Source organism: Branchiostoma belcheri, unplaced genomic scaffold (genome assembly GCF_001625305.1).
Source record: "Branchiostoma belcheri isolate BF01 breed outbred unplaced genomic scaffold, Haploidv18h27 scaffold9, whole genome shotgun sequence".
In the NCBI taxonomy this organism is placed as follows: Eukaryota; Metazoa; Chordata; class Leptocardii; order Amphioxiformes; family Branchiostomatidae; genus Branchiostoma; species Branchiostoma belcheri.
This window is the reverse complement of record NW_017804575.1, coordinates 4665742-4687606: the sequence shown is the minus strand read 5'-3', so window position 1 is coordinate 4687606 and position 21865 is coordinate 4665742. Positions and strand designations below refer to the sequence as shown.

Here is a 21865-nt window from a genome sequence, read left to right as displayed (position 1 = left end):
CCTAAAATGTCTCTAGGAAAAAAGTTCATATTAGTTTAATACTAGTAAGTTGATGTTTTTTTGTGTTGCCATGGCAACGGGTTTCTAGCAGGCTAGTTTTTTTTTAGAAGTAATTTTGGTTTAAACATAAAAATTTTCTGAGTTTTATATTAAATTACACTTCTTTTCCAACATTCATAACATCTTACATAATTAAATATAAGTGAAATCATTTAATATGCATAGAATATGCTAATTTGATGACGTCATTGGTCAAAATCCAATATGGCAGACTATATTATTAGCTCTGACGTCATATGACGTCATAATTACACCAAAGTTATTAAAATTTAATTCTATTACTACACCATGCATTCTCTGAAAACTTGGTAGACATACGATGAGTGCATAGAAACATATAAAAACGGAAATAAGGTAATGTATAAGAACGCCAGTGTATCTATTATGATCGAAAGCCGGCTGGGGTCCGCGCGGACCCCAAAAGAAAATCAGATATAATTTTTTTTATAAATGGTAGAAACGGAGTTTTTCTGCACTGTATTGATAGACAACTTTGTGGGTGACAATTACCTAAAATTTCAGAAAAAAATCTTTAGAAACAAAAAAGATATTACAGAATATATAGTGCTGGGGTCCGCGCGGACCCCAGGTGTACTGTTTAGGGTTAATGCCGCCACCAACACAGGGACAGTACAATACTCATTTACACCTGAGCGAAGTGAGGAAAGTCGTGTCAAGTGCCTTTCCCAAGGGCACAAGATCGGTGGCATGTCAGGACTCGAACCCTGGGCCTCTGGTTCCGAGTCGAGCACTCTGCCGCTACGCCACACGACCCCACAATGTCTTGTTAGCGATAGTTAAATGTGACAAGTGACATAATTTGTCAAAAGCTAATTTCTTTCTTTCTTTATGCTTCACGCGATGAAAAAACGTACTAAATATACTGATTATATTAGCACACTATTACTTAGTAGCTATCTGAGGCTATACATACATTGTACGTTGCTTCCCTCTACTTATATGAAGTTCAACGTGACTTTAGACTAACCCAATGAAGTTAAAATGAGATCCCCTTTTTAACGAAGTAAATACACCTGAGACAAGATAATGTCCCTTTCCTTCTGCATGCTAACGATAGACAATGGGCACGCCAACAATGAAGATATTTAGAAAACGATGCTACACGAAAGCCTCGGTCACAACCCGCCGTACGTGCTTTTTCTCCGTACGTTTTTTGGGAGGCTACGTCTGCTACGTTTTTTTTCTGAAAACGTGGGGAAGGAGTGGCGTCTACGCACGTCACTCGCACGTCACTCGCACGGTTGCGCAAGGTGTAAGAGTGGGGTCTGCACGCCAAGTCTGGCCGTGAGCGGTTGCGTGCATCGTACGTTGCGCAAGTGGTAAGTGAGTTGTACGTGCTTACAACGTACGATCTCTGTGCGATTGCAACTTTACCGTAAGGAGGCCGTACTCACACGTGCTTCTTCCGCACGACACGTACGACACGTACGTCGCTCGTACTCGCACGCACGGGTGGTGAATCTGCAGACCGCACGCAGAAAAAGTTTTACATGCACTTAAAGTTCTACGGCGTGTCTGCGTGCTCCCAAATCCGTAGGATTCCGTACGGAGGCAGTACTCACCACGCACGGATGCCCTACGTTTTCCCACGTTTTTGCACGTAGACAGCACGCAGAAGCACGTACGGCGGGTTGTGACCGTAGCTTAACGCTGTTCTGCTTTTCGCTGCCTGATGTAGTCTATGTTTTGGTGTGTGTACCTTAGGCTTGAAATGTCCTGTTTGATCTCGGCTAGGTCGTCCTCGCTGACCCCGTCGGTGCTCTGTGCCTGCTTGTACCGGTGGATGTACCGCCGCACCAGCCGCTGCATCACGGACTGCACAGGTAAACAAACAGATAAACAAACAAACAAACAAACATACTACTAAAAATAAAAATAGACTACTACTTACTTTTGACATATTGAAGAAGTAAGCTTTGATTTGACATTACCAACACTGATTACGACATAAAATTAGTACAAATGCACATCATATTTCATGTACATTGTATTCTACATCTAATGATGTAATGTTACATCATTTTTTTCATAATGTCATAATATATTGTTTGAAATATAGCTGATGTTTTCATCATCGTTAAATCGTTCTTGACTAACATATTTTTACTTCTATGGGCATATTAAAGCTCTTTTGGATCACTGTTTTGTTATTTATATTCGGCCATCAGACAATTCATGTTGTCAATTTGTTCAACCATGCAATCAGAGGGTTACTTGGCCGTTACAAGTACCTGATAGATCTGGTCCGTACTGGGCCCCTGTTCAGGAGGCCTCGCTTTCTCACAGTCCGGTGCCTGCTGCAAAAATATTGGGATTAGGAGACATTTGTTAAACATTGCCGGTTAGGATAGCAGAAATAGGTAAAACGTCACGCAGATATTTTTGAGAGAAGGGTCTAGAAATAAGCTTTGTAAGAGATCTTAACGTCCTACACCGAAACAACTTCAAGTAGAAGTAACTGAATATTTTGCTATTAGTAAAATTAATATTGCACTCATACCTGCATTTCTAAGCTTTCCAGTGACATTCCCTGAAAGACAATGTACCTTTTGCATGAAAACCATGAATTGATCATTCTTAACGTGGCTTGCTAATAGTATGTTCCTTATCTCATACCTAAGACTAGAAATATAAGAAACTGAGTTATATTAGTAACTGTCCTTCATTTCATCAACAACAGCAGCTTAACAACAGCATGTAACTATAAAAGATCATCTACATTCAATTCAAGTTAGGCCATGTTGATTTGATTATATGGATGACATCCTCCGGGAGCCCCAAAACTGATGCGCGCGTGCGAATAAAAAAAAGTTTTGCAAAAAAAAAAAGTTGTTTTCATTATGAAATCTACGTGGTCATGAGGGTTGAGCAAATGGCACAGAATATGGTTTGGCGAATAATCTAGTCTTCAAGTTCATTTCTTCACAATTTCGTCTTTTTTCGTTTGATTTTGGCATTCTACGACATCGGTATAGTTTTTATTAATTTTTTTGTAACTTATGGTATATTTTGGCTCATTTTGCAACTGTTTTGTACGATTTACAGTATGGTTGAAAACTTTTTTTTGGAAACGGCCGAAAATTCATGCGCGCGCGGATGTCATCCATATAATCAAATCAACATGGCCTTACTTAAGATGAAAGGTAAAACATTTATGACCAGTACAAGGAAGCCCTTTAGCTTAAGACAGTGGTTTACGCACCTGATTGACTTGCCCTTTACATGACGAGCTAATGGTGTATGGCCTTGGTACCTGTATGGATCCAAAAAAGGGGGAAAAATTAGTCAATGAGTAATCAGTCGCAAACTGACAAAGATCAATCTCATCATCATCATCATCATCATCATGCCTCCAGATTAGTTTATACTAATCCGGTGAGGTACACTTGATAAAGTTACTCCAGTATGTCCTATCTCTCATAGCGGACACTAATGCAGGCCCTGCGAGACCAGTGTCTCTCTCTAGCATGGACAACAGTGTAGTATAAGGACGTCCCACTCTACGTCTCCCAGTAGGAAGCCACAGTACTAGTCTACCAGCTGGTTCGTTACTACGAACAACATGCCCTGCCAGGGCGAGCCTACGTAATCAATCTATATCTGTATAATAAGCAACCTATCATATCCGTTTAACGTGCAACACACCAACTGCAATGTGTATCCATAACCGTTGTGATAGGTAAAAATCTAGTGCTGTTACCGAATTGATAACATTGAAGGAAAACAAACAAACAAACAAACAAACAAACAAACAAGCAAACAACAATCAGGAAAACAAGATCGAAACAAGATCCCCCAAACCTCTTCCGATTCAGCAGGCGGGTCTGTGCTGGTGTCTGCCGGGTGCTGCTGAGCGGCTCCTGCGGGGGGAGGAGGGGGCCCATCCCGCCGGGAACTCAGGCTCCTCCTGATGGTCTGCATGCGGTCCTGCCACTCCGGCCACTTCTGCCGCACGGCCTGAAGTACAGAAGACGGTGCCATATAAGAAATGTAATAAGATAGTTTAGTTTTGTAGTATTGTTGTATTACTGCCACAGATAGTAGTTTGTAGTAAGAAATGTAATAAGATAGTTTAGTTTTGTAGTATTGTTGTATTACTGCCACACATTGTACCACGTACGATTGTCGAGCGATAAAGTTCATTCATTCATTCCTATATATTCTTAGGTTCCGCAAAACGGGGCCCTATCGCGTAGTTTACGGGCTATACGGTTGGCTGCCGGGCTATTTGGGGCTCAAGTGCGGGAAAGAGTGGAAGGTATTCCACATCGTTACCCGTTTTCATATCTGCTTATTGCAAGAGCCACCTATCAGACCTATCACGTATGCAGTCCTCTAAGGCCACACCAAGTAAATTTTATGGATGACGTCCGCGCGCGCATTGATTTTGGCCTGTTCCTAGAAAAAAAAACAAGAAATTCCACTTCCTGTAACTATGACCAAAGAGTCACGACGGTGCCGCAAATCGTCAGATTGATGTGAAACCCGTAACGCCGAAAGCCTGTGCCTGGTTAAAAAATGGAAACAAAAATTGAAAAAAAAAAAAAACAAGAAAAAAAATGGCACTGAAAAAAATCCTGTCAATAGCTCCAAAACAGTGTCGTTTTTGGAACTATTAACAGACAGGACGGTCCTGTCAGCAGTGCAATATTTCTTATCTAGGCAACTTGTTTTTTAGGGCCCTTCTTGTTTTTTTTTCGCCCTCTCGCATTAGATTTAGGGTCTCCAAAGGACGTCATCCATAAAATTTACTTGGTGTGGCCTAATGAAAAGTACTAGTAATGGGATGTATAGCAAAGGTCTAATAGCAAAGGTCTAATGGTCTTGTGTTAGTGCACGTGCAAATTGAACTTCCTTGTGCGTTTCCTCGATTTGCACAGAAATCACTGCCATTAGAAAGGCTCTGTTGGGCAAATGGCCCGATTGCATTTCCGACCACTCTCCCTACTGAATTCGGATATTACAAATGCATGTAGGTACAGCATTTTCGTGATTGCACCCTGAGCTTCCATTTCCCTGGTCTGGGTGGCACAAATTCTATATGGATCCCCTATCAACTTTTTATCCCCAAACAGACACACTGGTATACTACCGGTCCAAGTGGTCTGCAATGTGTACTCCATTGGCCAACTATAGCTAACTCCTTTGGCATACTAGACCATTTTTTTTATAGCAACATAAAAATGTGTTTCCTACCTTGATGAAATAGTACATAGATTTGGGAGTGATGATGATGTTGTACGGCGGTGGGAGGGTCGAGCCCTCGTCGAAGTACCCCAGCCACAGCTTGGTTCTGGCAAACTTCCACTCCAAATCCGCATGGTTCTGTAAGGAAAATTACAATTTATAGAGTATTCCGTAGAATTGCATGGAATTCTCAGCAACAATACGGGGGGCGATACCGACTTTGTACCAACCATCTTTGCTCGTGTCACACTTCTTGAAGACCACATGATATGTGCAATCGGTCCCACCGTTATCTACCTCTCCCAGGCTTCTTTCTTTCTTTCTTTCTTTCTTGGCAAAGACAACAGGTTAAGACACAGGTTATCATGGCAGTGTTAACTGGTATTAGATAACCCACATATACAAACGTGCAGACGAACATAAAATAAGAAATCTACTATAAATACAAGACCTGAAATAAAGATCTCTCCCAGGCTTGGAAAGCGGCTGGATAGTGTAGAAATTGGACAAATAGACAGATAACATGCCATGTACATTTGCCTCACCCCTTAGAGCACCAACTCCAGTCTGGCATGTTATCTGCCTATTTGGCAAATTTCTACTTTTCCCTGCCACTTCCGAAGCCTGGAAGAGGCTAGCATTTATCATGGTGGGACAAGAGAACTGGTCTGAACTGGTAACAATGTGAACTCCTCTATAATAATCGATGTTAGGCCACAGCAAGTAATTTTTATGGATGACATCCGCGCGCGCATTGATTTTCGCCTGATTTTGGGAAAAAAAAAGAAATTTTGTTACCCTTTGACGGTGGTCAACATTCCGAAAATGGACAAAATGACATGCCTTGCCATGCTGGAACGTGTATGGCAGATAAATATAAAGAGAGGAGACAAGACAAGGCTCTGATTTATTGTTTTGACTGTTACTTTAATGCGGTGATGTATTTTATTCCTTTTATATGTTCCCACGGAATCAAAACCATTTGTACAATGATTGAAAACTTTCCCTATTCAAAGTTGTTTCAGTGACAAATGGATGTTGTGACAGGTGGCAGTAAAGTTAGCACTATATAGCTATCGTTTCTTGTTTAACAGGGTTCATGATGTCAAAATTTCAAAATATAGGAATCTTGTTTTATTGGGCCCGCCTTGTTTTTTTTCGCCCTCTCGCATTAGATTTGAAATCTGCGGAGGATGTCATCCAAAAAATTTACTTACTGTGGCCTTACCTCTACTTCTTGGAAGGAGGTGGACATCATAGCGATGAGCATGTTGAGCAGCATGATGATGGCGGCGATGTGGTAGGCGCCGAGCAGCAGCGAGCCGACAGAGATGACGAAGCGGTGCCCCTCCTTCAGCTCCAGGGTGGTGAGGGGCGTCAGGCCGAACAGAGACCAGAACAGCGCTTGGAACGACGAGCCTAGGCTGTGAGAAAAAGTATAGATCATTGAGGATGATTGTTGGAATTTTCTAGTAAGGTCAGAATAGTTTGAGGAAACCAATTTCTTACAAATAAGGCCATGTTGATTTGATTATATGCATGACATCCGCGCGCGCATGAATTTTCTGCCGTTTCCAAAAAAAAAGGTTTTCAGCCAAACTGTAAATCATACAAAACAGTTGCAAAATACCAAACGTTTTTATTTGCACGCTCGCATCGGTTTTTGTGGTTTCCAGAGGATCCATATGATCAAATAAACATGGCCTAATGAAAACCAAAAAGGAAAGGAACTAATGGTGGAAAACAATCAAATCATTTGCAGCTTGATAAACTTGTCAGTGCTAATTGTCAGGCGCTACTTCTCTCCGCTAGGTGGCGCTGTGGTAAGAATAATGTGGTTCCAAACGTGGCTGCCTGTAACCCCCCTCGTCCCGTTGCAAAGTTTGTAAAAGTATTCCAGTATCGTCGACGAAGGTTAGACATTCAGGTAATACGATACGCCAAAAAGCAGTTACTCAAGCAACTGGATATGATTTTGGAAACGTATGATCCAGTTGCTTGAGTAACTGCTTTTTTGGCGTATTCCAGCATCCTATAAACCACCAGCCCAAAGAAAATATTCACAAAAAAAGTGAGTGAAAAGGCCCATGAAAAAAGCCCAATGGCAACAATGTAGAATAATAAGCAAAATGTACGTTAGAAATTCCGTTGGGTTTTTCTGACAGGCGTCCCCCTCGCTCAGGCACTCTTCCGTGTCGGCGTAGAAACCGTACAGCTGGTTGAGACCGAAGGCGAAGGACATCAGCACCAGGAAGAACACCGACAGGAACTTGCCGATATCGATCAGCATGCAGCCTAGGGAGATCTGCAGCGGCCCAAGATGGGGGTTGGCTGGAAGAGAAAAAAATCCATCGGGAGATCCGGAACCGACAAAATATATTCACGAACGCTTGTCACTGAAAAGTGTTTTTCACCCAAAATCTGACAGGAAAAGGGCACCATTTTAGAAATTCTGCATTTTGATTTCACGACTTTTGCGTATTGCTAATAGTTTCATAAGTTCTTACATGTTCTTTAGGCGAGTGACAAAACCGTAATTTGCATACTCATGGTGCCTACACGGACACACAAACCATTGCTGTGTTAACAGACGGGGGGCGCTATAAACTTTCTGCAACTTATCATCCTCTGCTCACTGAGCCAGGTGTGCTATTTGCAAACACCAACGTTGTAGAAGCGGCGGAGTTCTTATTCATTGACCAAGACCGATTTTTAGTCGAAAATTTGGACTTCTTATTATGGAAACTATGTACAAAAAAATCAGTGTATGAACACAAATGAACCTCCTTGCTAATCTTCTAGGTGTACGTACCTTGAAACAGGTATATTATTCGAAAGAAGCTGAAGACATTGGCAACAGAAAACAGTCCTTCTGAGATCAGGGTGGGGTCATCAGGTGGCCAGAAACTGCGTTCTAAGTCCTTGGGACCAGCCGTGCCTACAATGAAGAAGAACTTTATTGCACGAGAATTGTATGGCAAATAGGTAACAATAAGTAGCATAGTAAAATAGATAGGTATAGAATAAAACTTAACAATTTATATATAGAAAAGAAATAATCAAAAGTTAGCTCAGGCTTTACAATCAGGCGGAGTTATTTATGGGTACATGTGACTGTAGCAAATCAGTATTCTTTCTAAAAACATAACAGTCTTTTATGTATCTACCTATTTTTGCATTGTGTGGGCTGTTGCATTTATATATATAGTCAAATCTATCTGTAGCAACAAGTCTATTGAAATCTACATGAATGGACCCAACCAGAGACTTGAATACGTCGATGTACATGATGTACATGTTTATGATACGTGTATTCCTATGAACATCTCCATCGTGCATGTAGGTTGGTCGACTTTTTAAGATGAATAATTTTTCTATTTTCATGTATTGAAAGATACTTTTCTTGTTTTTGGCTAAATGTACTTACTTTAGGGGGGCATGAAATCACCAAAAAGGTAATGCCCCATTTCAAGGGTAATTAGCATGGTAACAGAACATCCTGGAGGGACAAGTCTGCAGCCGCCATGCATCTGATGCTTGCGGTTGATTGATTGATTGATTGATTGAAATAAATCTGACTACTAGGAAGCCTTATATTTATGACTTTCGTATTTTTGACTAATTATCAGTTTGTTCTTTAGCACATTTTTCTATTTGCATACCTACGTGTGCCTTACCAACTCTCCAATACATTTGTATTATGGCAAAAATAACGTCGATTTAGTATAACCTATGAATTACTATTTTAGCTTTGTCTTTTCCTAATAGTAGTATTCGAACCTGACGTGATGCGGACATAGGCGACCAGGCGGAGGGATATTGTTGCGAGGTAGAGTGAATTCATCATGAAGTCCATCCAATTCCACCACTCTCGCACGTAAGAATGTAGTCCCTCCTCCCACAGCTGCTTGCATTCATTCCACACCATACCTGCGAGAAAGATGGATGAAGAACATGGATCCGCAGGTCTGTATCTGTATCGGTATACATAGCCGGTATAACCGCCCTTCGGCGTAACACACCAGCTTCGCAGTCACGCGGCGCGGCGGCAGCTAGCTATATCACACAGAACGGCTTGTTACACTCAATCTTTGCACATTTGATTGCAAGAGTTGTTTAAAGCTTTCTAGTGATGATGCCCCAACTGTGCTTGGTGGCAACGAGTTCCACTCTACGATATTTCTGGGGAAATACGAGTTTTTGAATACCTCAATTCTTGATTGATAACTCTGATATTTGAAGGCATGACTGTTTCTTGTTCTTTTCTGGGCTGGTATCAGATACTTAGTGGTTGGTACGTCCACCAGTTTATTAGTCATTTTGTACATCATGCACAGTCTGGACATTCTACGTCTGTCTTCCAGCGACCCCCACTGTAGGTTTCACCAGGTACCACGGTTGATGATGTGAGTGTAAATAAAACTAGAGTTCCACGATCTCATACCCTCGCCAAAATAAGAACTTTCACGACTGACAACTTGTCAATGTTAACGTTTCTCATTGATTATGCAAATAAGATCATGAATTAAATCAGTTGTTCATATTCTCCGCCCAATGAAAGTCTTATCTTAACAAAGAGGGCTATTCTATCATTTCCTTTGATATGAATTATGCAAATGATGATGATTTGATTACCTTATGTTAAATGATGTACACCTTCACGTAACTTCCAAATGCTGCAAGCATGTAATTACGACAGTTACCATTTTCTCATTACTTATGTAAATTAGGTCTATCTACATATGATAAAAGCGGGGGGTCTGGGCGAGTCCCCAAATAGCCCGGCAGCCGCCGAGAGACCCACTGGGCCCTGGTGGGACATCAGTTTCAAAATAAGACTACATCATGACCGCAGTCGAGTTCAGAGCCCGACCGAGATCGACTACACTGCCTACGGGCCCACTTTGCAATGATGTGTTATACACTACGCATCATCTATGTTAGGCCACAGCGATTTAATTTTATGGATGACATCCGCGCGCGCATTGATTTACGCCTGTTCTCAAAAAAAAAAAAAGATCACGTCCTACGAGGCTCTGGCCTGGCTCTATAGGCCTTGGTAGTCCATGGTAGCTAGCGACAATACGGAGATATATCGATTGTAACTCTGGAGGATGGCACTCAGGCTACCGAAGCTCCACGACACAAGAAATGAGTACATACGTACAGTGCCGATTCATAAATGATATTCCGCAAAAAGCCAGCATGTGCCGGCTTGTCGTATACGTCACTATGTACTGCCGCAAATTCACAATACCAGCTTTGTATTCCTGTGATTTAGTATCATTTTTATTTTTGGCCGGAATTTTTTTTATTCGCCCGCGCGCACTAGTTTGTGGGTCTCGGAGGATGTCATCCATAAAATTAACTCGGGGTGGCCTTACCTGCTACGTAGAAGACGATGAGGACTTCCACGGTGGATGGCGGCGGGCCGCGCCTGTTGGTCATGTTCTCTTCCCGGGGGGAGGCCATGGTCAGCAGGATCAGGAACACCGCGAACGAACCGGACTGGCTGCAGAAACGGTCAAAATGATTCAAACACCAGGAAGGATAGTCTATTTCTGCCACATCTTCCTAAGGTCACGCCAATCTTAAATTTCTAGGTTCTCGGATTTGTCCGCCTATGTTTTTTATTTGATGAAAAGCAACATATCGACAATTCCGTGCAAATTTCAACCCCCAAATGCTCAGCATTTCAAAGAAGTCTTCCAAAAGGCCTCGTGCTTTTGGCGATTTAGTATAAACCATGAATCGCCATTTTAGCTTTGTTCATGCACTAAAAGTTTCTTCACAACAGACGGACCTATCACAGAATGCTTGCTTTTATTTCAAATCGTATTTTGCCCACTCGCTTTATTAGTTTACTGAAAATACGAGAACCAAGAAATTATATTTGCTCAGCCTAACTAAGAGAAAGCTTAAAAAGAAAAGCTGACTGTTCTTTAATCATCAATGAAAGGAGCAGACAGATGGATGCCTAGATCTAACTGCTTGATGAAGATACTGGACACATATACATGGGAGAATATTAAGTTTCCTACCTGAGAAATTTTATGATGGGGGATCGTATGAAGCGCCTGATCTTACTGCAAGATTATAAAGAAGGGAAAAAGTACGGTAAACCCATCAGGACATCCCTCAATAACATGAGATCATTTTCAAGCAGTTGTGTGGTTATCACTTTTACGTCTCTCCTGCTTTATGGGGGTTAGTTTGTGTTCATTTCGTTTTTTCCGATAAGGCCACAGCAAGTAAATTTTATGGATGAAATCAACGCGCGCATTGATTTTTGCCTGATTTTGGAAAAAAAACAACAAGAAATTTTGTTGCCTTCTGACAGTAGTCACCATGCCGAAAATGGGCAAAGATGCCTGTTGCCATGCCCATACGTGGATGACAGATAACTATAAAGAGAGGAGACAAAAAATTTCTGATTTAATGTTTTATTTCTTACTTTGATGCAGTGATATGTATGTGATATTGGCTGTGTATGTTCCTACTGAATCAAAACCATTTGTACAATGATTGAGTCAAAATTCTAAAATGTAGGAACCTTGTTTTTTTCGGCCCGCCTTGTTTTTTTCGCCCGCTCGCATTAGATTTGGAGTCTGTTCGGAGGATGCCATCCTTAAAATTTACTTGCTCTGGCCTAAAACAGATGTACCACATCACATCGAGCCTAAACCACTAGCCTAAAATCCAGCCTTGTTAGGTATAGGACTGCTCCCCCAAAATTGCTTCCAATTGTTGGCGGGGAGCCAATTTTTGGAAACGGACCTATAGCTAATCAGGCCAGACTTCAGGCTACCAAACCACAAAGCTGCTTGAAGGCTATGAATTGTAACGGCTGCACTACCAAAAATGCTTTTCTTGTTTTCCTTGTACACAGAAATGGTATCTTGTAGCAAGAAAATTATTCTTTAAACAAGAAATTAAAGATCCCCGTAGCAAGAAAATTCAAGAAACACGTGTGTTTCTTGCTGTAGCAAGAAAAGGATTCTGTCAACAAGAAAATATTTCTTGAACTAAGAGCTAACTATTCTTGAAGCAAGAAAATCACTCTGTACAGAAGAAAAAATGAAAAAATACTGTAAACTTTGTTAAAATTCTAAAAATTCTTAAGATTCGTGCTGGTGAGCATGATAGTAGAAATATTTTCTTTTCTTAAGAAAAAAGATGAATAAAATTCTTTGTGTAAGAATCAACATACAAAATCTTTGAAGAATGTTTCTTGAATTGTCTTGAAAATCCCCCTGTCAAAAAAATATTTCTCAACATAAGAAAATAAGAAAAAACATTTTTGGTAGCGGTAGCATCATCGGTGGCCTAGCCTCACCGATGATGATGGCTAAGAGCCGTCTGTTGGGATGTCCTGGTCAGAATACCGTACAAGAGAAGAAGCATTGCATGGGAAAATGACACTGGAGCTACAAGCATGTCGACTACATCATGATAGAATTTCTAACGCGGACTACTTCATGGTAAAATAGGGGAGACCCTACAGACTACAGTATACTAAAAATTGGCCCATAGAAACAGAACAAGGTCAATATATTTTTTTAAATTTTGTTGTGAATGCTCAGATTGTTCAGTTGCTCGCTTGATTTTGTGTATAGAGATCTTTATTATTTTTATCATTTTTAAAACATGTTTTGCCAATATTGCACCAGCTGTAACATGTACCGTTCCATAGCAACGCGGTAATTCCTATATTATGTCTCTGTCTTCTCTCCTTTAGCATATGGTGGATGCTTGGTGGATGACCAGGAATACATATATACACATTTTACGTTTGGGGATGCATCTATAGTAGCGACACCTGTGCTGTGAAATTTGAACCAGTCAGAATTGCCCTGAGGAAGGTGACAAACGGTCACTAAAACGACGGCCGAATAAAACACTTGGATGTTCAAAAGTAGTCTCCTAATTCGGAAGACCATGAGTTTTTGAGACTAATAGGAAGAAGTAACTATTTAACTCATACATAGCCTACAAAACATTCTCCTCCTTACCAATTATTGATCCATTCCCACCCATTTGCTGTTCTCTGTCGTTTTTTGTCATGTATTTTGTCACTGTATATACTTGTATGTTTGGTGGTGAGGTTAAAATTAGCTACAGCTAGAGTGCCTCACCACCATGTCCTGTATTATGAAAAACTTAAACTTTTCTCCAACTCAAAATTTGACTCACCAGAAATTTTCGACTGAATCACTCAGTCTTCCTCAGCTACCTGACCCAAATGCTGTGGACACGTGATTTTCCCACGTGTGACGTCAGCAAAGGGTCAAAGGTTTTCTGAAGTCGATATCGCCCCCCGTCCCGGTTGAGCGATGGTTGAAGTGCCCTGATGTATACGGCCTCTCTTGAGTCTTGTCTTTTATGCCTCTCTTGAGGCTAAGTTTTTCATAATGTAATTTACCAACTCAGATGAACTTTCATGCTGATGTCCTGTATTATCCATGTTGAATTGCTAATAAAAGAATATAATAATAGGAAGAAGAAGGTTTTACCTGAGGAACTTCATGAAAGGGTTCCTCATGAAGCGGCCGACCTTACTGCGCGGGTGCAGGATGTAGTAGAACGCCATGAAGGGCAGCAGGCTGATGAGGGACATCAGGATGAACACCTTGGTGAAGATGTTCCGCTTGCGCCACCCCGGCAGGCTCTCGTACCAGATGGTGGTCAGCAGCTGCTGGCAGTGCGGATGTGACACGAACTGCAGGGGAAAGAATCTGAATCTCGTAACCGGTAAACCGAGCGTACGTATGGCATATGCATTGTTTCGTAAAGATATACGATGCAATTTCATGGCAGTAAACTGGATTCAGGGCGGCAGACTAGACTCTCAAATTCATTTTTCCGGCCATACTTTTAATGTAGTAAGTTGAGTCAACCCTATCCCACTGCATATCTGTGATAAAGTTGCTGATGGAAAATGTTGTTTGTTGAAACAAACAGGAGCGAGTAGAAATGGGAAAACCTCTGACTCCCGGGACGCCGGGAATCAAACCCGGGCAGCCAGCTTACGACACCAGCGCGTTAACGTCTAGTCCAAAAGATCCGGACCCATTGGAATGGATGAGTTAGTGGCGCTTGAACCCCACTGTGCTTGCTTTACCTGTTTCTGTTCATACTTCAGCGCGAGTTTCAGCCTGTTCAGGGAGAGTTTTTCTTCATCTTCGTCATCCTGTGCACCTTCCTCCTCCTCCTCCTCGTCACTGTCATCGTCTTCACAAGCCTGTGGTACAAAGAAACAAAACTTTGTCGTAGCTCAGCCAACGAGCACCTATTCTGTGTCACATTTATCGTAGGTCTTCGTACGACTTTGATGTCCCAGCAGTTTCATGACGCCTAAGACTGTGACAGAAACAACATTGGACAAGGCTCTAAGAAAGCCTTTACAAGACTGTCTGCCCTCTCTACATCAAATTAGATTTGACGACGAATGTTACCGGGCCCTGACTTGCAGAATGCACAGAAAGTATCTTTTTGGGGGCCGCAAAGACAGTGTCAAATTGACCAGGCAGTATCCATATTATTGGCCACCCTTAGAGCTGGTCGATGAAGATAATGGTGGATGTCTACTGAGAGCTATCAATAAAATGAAATGTTTACATAACAGTTACCTGGTTGAGAACGGCGATAACCTCCTCCGAGCTGCGGCACTGGTCCAGCAGCTGTACGGCATACGTTCGGCACTCCTCTACCAGCTCCTGTACGGGCAGAACACAAGGTGAGTACAGCAAATTTCACCTTAGGCCATACCGATTTAATTTTATGGATGACATTCTCTGAAGACCCCCAAACTAGTGCGCGCGGGCGAATAAAAAAAATTCCGGCCAAAAATAAAAATGCTTCTAAACCACAGGAATACGAAGCTGGTGTAGTGAATTCGTGGCAATACATAGCGAGTTGCGGAGCTTCGACAGTCAGGGTGCTATCCTCCAGAGTTACCACCGGCTCCGTATTGTCGCTAACTACCATGGACTACCCAGGCCTAGAGCCAGGTCAGAGCCTCTGAGGACGTGCTCTTTTTTTTTTTTTTTGAGAACAGTCGAGAATCAAAGCGCGCGTGGATGTCATCCATAAAATTAAGTCAGTGTGGCCTTAAATGTTTTCTATTACAAATCTGCTGCCTTTGTTGCAATAAGCGTACTTCACTTCATGTACCAGATAGTCTATCCAAAATATAGTAAGATGGCAAAATAAAAAAAAAAATGGCAAAACCGGAGGAAGGTTTTGAAAGAGGTATTTGTCGCCTCTACGACTTCACATTCTTCTAATAGCTGGCAAAATCGTAATGAGCACGCCTTTGTAATCACGCCAACTACGCTGGCAAATTACTATTCCCATTTTGCCAACTTTCATTTTATTTGCTGCACGTAGAGCTGTCTGGTTAATCTCCAAGCAGATCCCTCTCGGTGGCAAATTGGCCAGACAGTATCCATTAGCCAGAGAAGCTCCGCGGCCACCGACGGTTGGGGATCAGGACAAAAAAAAACGGCCATATATAAAAAGGTAACGATCATTCCCCCACAACCTCTGCTTGGAGAGTACTGTCTGGTGGAATCTAACAACATGGGTTTTATTTGTGTCCAGTGAACTTAATATGTTGAGGAGCTCTTAATTATGAATGAAAGGTTAGAGGATGGAGTCGGTAAACAAACAAACAAACAAACAGACAAGCTTCTCACCAGATATGGTTCCTTGAACTCGTTCTCGAGCTGTGCGAGGTTGAAGAGCTCCCAGCTGAGGCGGAAGGCGGTGAGGATGGGGTCGGTGGAGGTGAGGGAGATCCAGGCGGGCGAGGCCAGGGCCCGGTACGTGCTGATGCGGTGCAGCGAGTACCGCAGGCTATCAGCCTTGATCCGCTCCGTGCAGCTGTCACATTCGCACGTCAGGTTGTGCGGCTGTGGAAAGATGTGGATTTTTTTTATCTTATTTTATTCACATGGATTTTTGAGCATTGGATAGGAAGCACTTGTTGTGCTTATGTGAATCCGCTGCTCATAAAACATAATACAAATGTAACATAAAGATGACATAAAGTATGACACATACATAAAATGAAAGTGGCTGACGCACCAATACCTATAGCATAACATTAATGAGATTAGTCAAATCTTCCAGAGTGGTGGATAGAGTTAAACACAATATTAAAGATACGGCAGTTAGTAGGGTATGGGAGGGTGGGGCTGCCTGTAAGAAGTACATAATGTGGCGTTGTTTGCGTTGGGTGGGTCGGAAGGAAGTATGTTTTCAAGATGAAGGCAAGATTGTGGATAAAATTTCTGTTAGCTAGCACATAGCAAAATCAACATCATCATCACCGTGGTCTTCATCAGCATAATCTCTCTCTGGACAACACGCACAAATTTGTCTGGATTCTGTTTTAAGAAAGCTACAAATGCCATAATAGTTATATGTAAATATTATAAGATTTCTATCATGTAACGTTATACATACACAGCAGAAAGTACCCAATTCATCTAATAATTAATGTATTTCAGCAATTTCTAGACACATCCTCTGCAATGGAAAACGTCTGTAGGAGAAATTTAACACCCCATAAAGCAGTGGTAAAGGGCTCCGTCCCAGAGGTGTTTCCAAAAAAAAGGATGTATACAACGGTTCCTATTATGCTCCATGTCCTAGGATGAGAAACTACGTCATCAAAATTGCGGCATCCAAACAGGAAGCGACGTTACTTTGTCCACAGTTTCCTCTTCTAGCGTCCTTCATGGATGTCGGTTTGTAACCCAACATGTACATAGGCTGTCAGGTGAGAGAGGGTACCCCGATCATCTGAAGCCAAAATATATCGCCATATCGAATACAGTTGACAACAAGAGTGTACAGTCGTTAAATGGCTACATGTACATTTCGTAGCCAAGGCACAAGGTAAACAACTGCGCTCCCTATAGCTCAATTTTAATTGAAATATGGGCATAGTTTTGGCTTGAGATTATCAGAGACACTCGGACACACGACAAGCTATGTTAGTCTGCACACCGTCCTCCCTGAAGGACGATAGAAGACAACTGTGGGCAACCTTTCACTGCGAAAGCTTTATTTATTTATGACGATTCACCACATTTGTGGAAGGATTGACATAACAGGTGACTATCACCTTTTCAAAGATGTCAACCCCGAGACCAGACTGTAAGGTTTGAACCACTCACACCGGGAAGGTCCCCTACTCTTTTCGGTAAGTGCGTGGGGTGTGGCTCTCCCAAACACGGGACCTCCATTTAACGTCCTATCCGAGGGACGTGCCTAGCCGAAGCTAGGTACTCATTTTCACCTGAGTGAAGTGAGGAAAGTCGTGTAAAGTACCTTTCCCAAGGGTACAACATCGGGGCGCAAGTTCGGACTTGTTCGGGTACGACCCGGAATCGAACCCGGGTCTCCCCGTTTCATAGTCCAGTGATGTACCACTACACCACACATAGTTACACGACGCCACAGCTTGTCAGACTGCCGCCATTTTGATGAGTCAGACGCGTATTTGTTCACCTTGTGCATAGTGCGTACAGTACCTTAGAGATGTTGGCGCCCTGTGACAGCAGCAGCTGCAGGATCTCGAACTGGTTGAGCTGCGCGGCCAGGATAACGGGGGAGATGTCCGGGGAGTAGTCGAAACACTCCTCCCCAGGGTCGATCGTGTTACACCACTCCTCACCGAGCATGTTCGGCGTGATGCTGCGGACACAGAAAAGATAAAGGTAGTCCCATAGCCATTTTGAGGTAGTCTCCATCAGACTTCTTTTGCGGGGTGAATAATTCGTAGAAATCGGCCTAAAAAGGGTTTTCATTGGCCACAGAAGATAGCCGGCCAGAGAAGCTCCATTGCCCCGCCAAGACAGTGCTAAGCCACTGTCCTTGTTCGGTAGATGAGGGGATTACTTTTATGCCTTTTCATCGTAGCGACATATCACCGACTTCTTGGCGGGGCAATGAAGCTTCTCTGGCCGGCTACCTTCTTTGGCCAATTAATACCCTTTTTAGGCCAATTTCTACGATTTATTCACCCCGCAAAAGAAGTCTGGTGGAGACTAATTTTGAGGCCACAGGGGCAGTGGGTTGTTCATCCACTGTGTTTATGGCGTGGTAACTCTGCCCTGGTACAAAATGTAATCCAACACCACAGGGTGTCTGCTACAGCTCCAGTTACCATGGTGACAGACAAACTTTATTTGTTTGGAGAAGAAGACACAAAAACACTATGTATTTCTTCTCCGGAGGTAAACTTGATAAAATATATTGACATCTTCATTAAAAATGAATTTGCCTAACATTTTTTTTTACATTTGAGGTAACCAGACCGAGTGTTATATGGAAGGGTTTGTGTTTAGAGACGTATTTGCACGTACGTACGTACATACATACGTATACATGCACGTACAGACGCCTATAAATATTCCCTTTTCCCCCGTACGACCCCACAATGGAACGCCTTGCCTGGCCCAGTAGTCATGGCTCCCACCGTTGAGTCCTTCCGGGCCAGGCTGGAGACCTGCCCGCCTTAGACCCAAGCCCCCCCCCCCCCCTAAACGTGCCCCAATAGGGGGTGTAGCCGGGGCTCATACAACATCTGAGAGCCCGGGCAAAGATGAAGATGAAGTATTTCTCCTCACCTGGGATGGTTGACCATCATCTCCACAATGCGGTACACACCCTCCCGGATGGCGTACAGCAGCGCGTTACCGATCTTTATGTCAGGCTGAAATGGACAAATTTTCATCAGTTCAACTAACAAGTCGTATCGTAAGACTATGACAAAAACTTGACACGGTAGCTTCGAAGCAAAACTTGATTCTGGATACATTATGAACATTCTATTTATATCGAAGTCTTCGTGTGCTCACGTAGCATTTATCGGCATCTACCAAACTAGAACATAATTCGCTTTACATAGCCCTATCAGCAATTACTTTTTCTAAGCTACCATATTCGATTCCAGTGTCTCAGTGTCAGTAAAATGTAAAAGTCAAACTCCTGTAATGCACACCGTCACTTGGGTTGTACAGGAGTTCAGATGAAACTATTTCTTGCTTGTCTCGACAGCAATACCCCGAAACAGAACAATACGCAGACACAAAACAAGACTATTTCCTAAGAGGGGTGAAAGAGGCTATTTACATCAGGGCCCACCACCAACTGCGACGGGGGCCGACATCGTCTACCAGATACCTTTGACCCAGTGTTGACGTCACATAAGAAGCCACGTGACAATCCTCACTGGGTCAGTCTACTGAGGAAGACCACAGTGATTGGTTAGAAGCTCTAGGTGCGCGAACTTTATTGTGTTGGATCTAAAATTTTAACTGGAAACAATACTCAGAAATGTTTACCTGTCCCAGTAGCAGTTCCACGATCTCGATGTTCTCGTTGTCCACTGCCATGGTCAGGGCGCTGCGCCCCACCATGTTGGTGACGTTGACGTTGACCGGGCTGGGCGGCTGGAGGCAACGCATGAGGGTCGCTTTGTCTCCCTTTTCAGCCGCCTCAAGGAACATCCGTTCTTTGGGGGTATACCTTCAGTGGTTAGAAAAGAACGTAAAGTTGTCTTGGTAAAATGTTAAACTCTCTATTCCAACACACAGCTTAAATAGAGATCAAATTTTTAGCGACCACTGTCGCCTTCATCAGGATAATTATTGACCGATCACATCAAAACGTAATATCGCGAGAGTTACGGTTAAAGACACGTGACCTTATTCACACGAGACTTTAATTATCCTGATGAAGGCAGTGGTCACTGAAAATGGGATCTCTGTTTAACCTGTGTATTGGAATAAAGCTCAACATTGTAACTATGAATATTACCAAGTAAACAAAGATGAACTTTCATGATAAACTTTTCTGCATTCTGTTTTAAGAAAGCTACGAATGTCATACTAATTGTAGGTAAATATTATAAGATTTCTCTCTATCATGTACACACACACACACACACAGCAGAAGGTATTCATCTGATAATTAATGTATTTCTGCAATATCTAGACACATCCTCTACAAAGGAAAGCGTCTGTAGGCGGAATTCAACACCCCATAAACCAGTGGTAAAGGCTCCGTCCCAGAGGTGTTTCCAAAAAAAGAATGGTTTCAACGGTTCCTATTATGCACATCCTAAGATGCGAAGGTAAGAAAAATGATCACCTTAAATTCTAGAAAGCCACATATACATGTTAATCGTTAAAATGTGCTTTACAGTATAATCTTTAATTTAATGCACTTATTTTATGAATCATCCAAGAGACTATAGTTTTAGTCTCACTGTTTCCCTGCAATCCTTAAATTTGTCATAATACATGCAATTTTAAGTCTCAAAACTCAGCCAGGTATATTTTCTATCGAGATAATCGAGGCCTTTTCAACATCATGGGTATCTTACACCAGTACTTTATATGATTAGTTGTGCTGTATCCGATTTGTAGATCTTTTTACATGTCTTTTTAATGTGGCGGTATTATGTTACCTGGAGGGAAGTATGTTAGTAATTGTTACAGTGATACGTATACACACACAGATGATTCTACACAGTGATAAAGTTTCAAAATCGTCCATCCAAATTAGGAAAAAAAAGGAAACCGTTTAGAATTTCGGCACTTGTTGTTAACCTAATAATACCAATATGGCTGGTAGTGTGAAATTCAGTGGAAACCCGAGTTCCCGTGCATTATTTAACGTTAAATGTCTGGCTGTCATTTCAGTTAGCACAAGCTTGCCACATTGTCAGGAACATATACTAGCATGATCTACAAATTAGAAATAAACAGGAGAAAGATTGCAATTCGTTACAACTCTCGTATAGAAGCTGATGTTAGAACAATTTGGTAAAGAATACTGCCCCCCTCCCCCACTCCAGGGCCGCTGTTACCTTCCCATCGGAGAGAACTCCCCCTGTCTCCGAAGCGAGCCCTCCCCGTGCCCCGGTGTACGCCTCGGGCTCCCGTGTAGCCGCTGCACGCTGAGGGATGATGTGCATTTCTGTGGCGATCTGTGCGTACTCCCTCCGCCTGACGGCACCGACGTCCCCCCGCCCGTCAGTCATGTCTAACCCGCTTCAAAAATCACCCACGACAAGATCCACGAGCTGCTGTTTTCCCGCCAAATGTGAGGCACTTTTCAGACGACAAGATCCACGAGCTGCTGTTTTCCCGCCAAATGTGAGGCACTTTTCAGACGACAAGATCCACGAGCTGCTGTTTTCCCGCCAAATGTGAGGCCATTTTCAGACGACAAGATTCACGAGCTACTGTTTTCCCGCCAAATCTAAGGCACTTTTCAGACAAGATCCACGAGCTTCTATTTTCCCGCCAAATCTGAGGCACTTTTCAGACAAGATCCACGAGCTTCTATTTTCCCGCCGAATGTGAGGCACTTTTCAGACGATATTTCCAGCTAAAGATATATATATGCCAGTAATGGCTACATTTTTGCACTGCGTGGCAGAACTAATATGCTCTCGCGCTCGTTTCATCCAGTAGTTTACGACTTGAATTCCGTGTTTTGTGTCAGCATGAAATATTAGTGACTCGACAAAACGGCTTCTTTTACAGCGAGTCCTGTATGGTATCAGTGTCGGCCT

The 21865-nt window shown here is 42.5% G+C and overlaps 1 protein-coding gene across 1 annotated transcript in view; it reads right to left on the bottom strand.

Annotated features, from left to right (window-relative positions):
• Positions 1-21328, bottom strand: part of LOC109487655 (transient-receptor-potential-like protein) — a 26303-nt gene extending 4975 nt beyond the window's left edge. Inside the window, exons 1-16 of the mRNA XM_019791659.1 lie at positions 21138-21328; positions 19626-19809; positions 18909-18994; positions 17811-17973; positions 15966-16181; positions 14898-14984; positions 14390-14473; positions 13782-13987; positions 10653-10780; positions 9049-9198; positions 8081-8182; positions 7404-7599; positions 6497-6692; positions 5278-5406; positions 3883-3996; positions 1781-1896 (exon numbers count right to left, since the gene is read on the bottom strand). Of these exons, the coding sequence (XP_019647218.1) occupies positions 1781-1896; positions 3883-3996; positions 5278-5406; positions 6497-6692; positions 7404-7599; positions 8081-8182; positions 9049-9198; positions 10653-10780; positions 13782-13987; positions 14390-14473; positions 14898-14984; positions 15966-16181; positions 17811-17973; positions 18909-18994; positions 19626-19809; positions 21138-21328 (2348 nt within the window). The remainder of the gene's footprint in view (positions 1-1780; positions 1897-3882; positions 3997-5277; positions 5407-6496; positions 6693-7403; positions 7600-8080; positions 8183-9048; positions 9199-10652; positions 10781-13781; positions 13988-14389; positions 14474-14897; positions 14985-15965; positions 16182-17810; positions 17974-18908; positions 18995-19625; positions 19810-21137) is intronic.
• Positions 21329-21865: the final 537 nt, after the last annotated feature.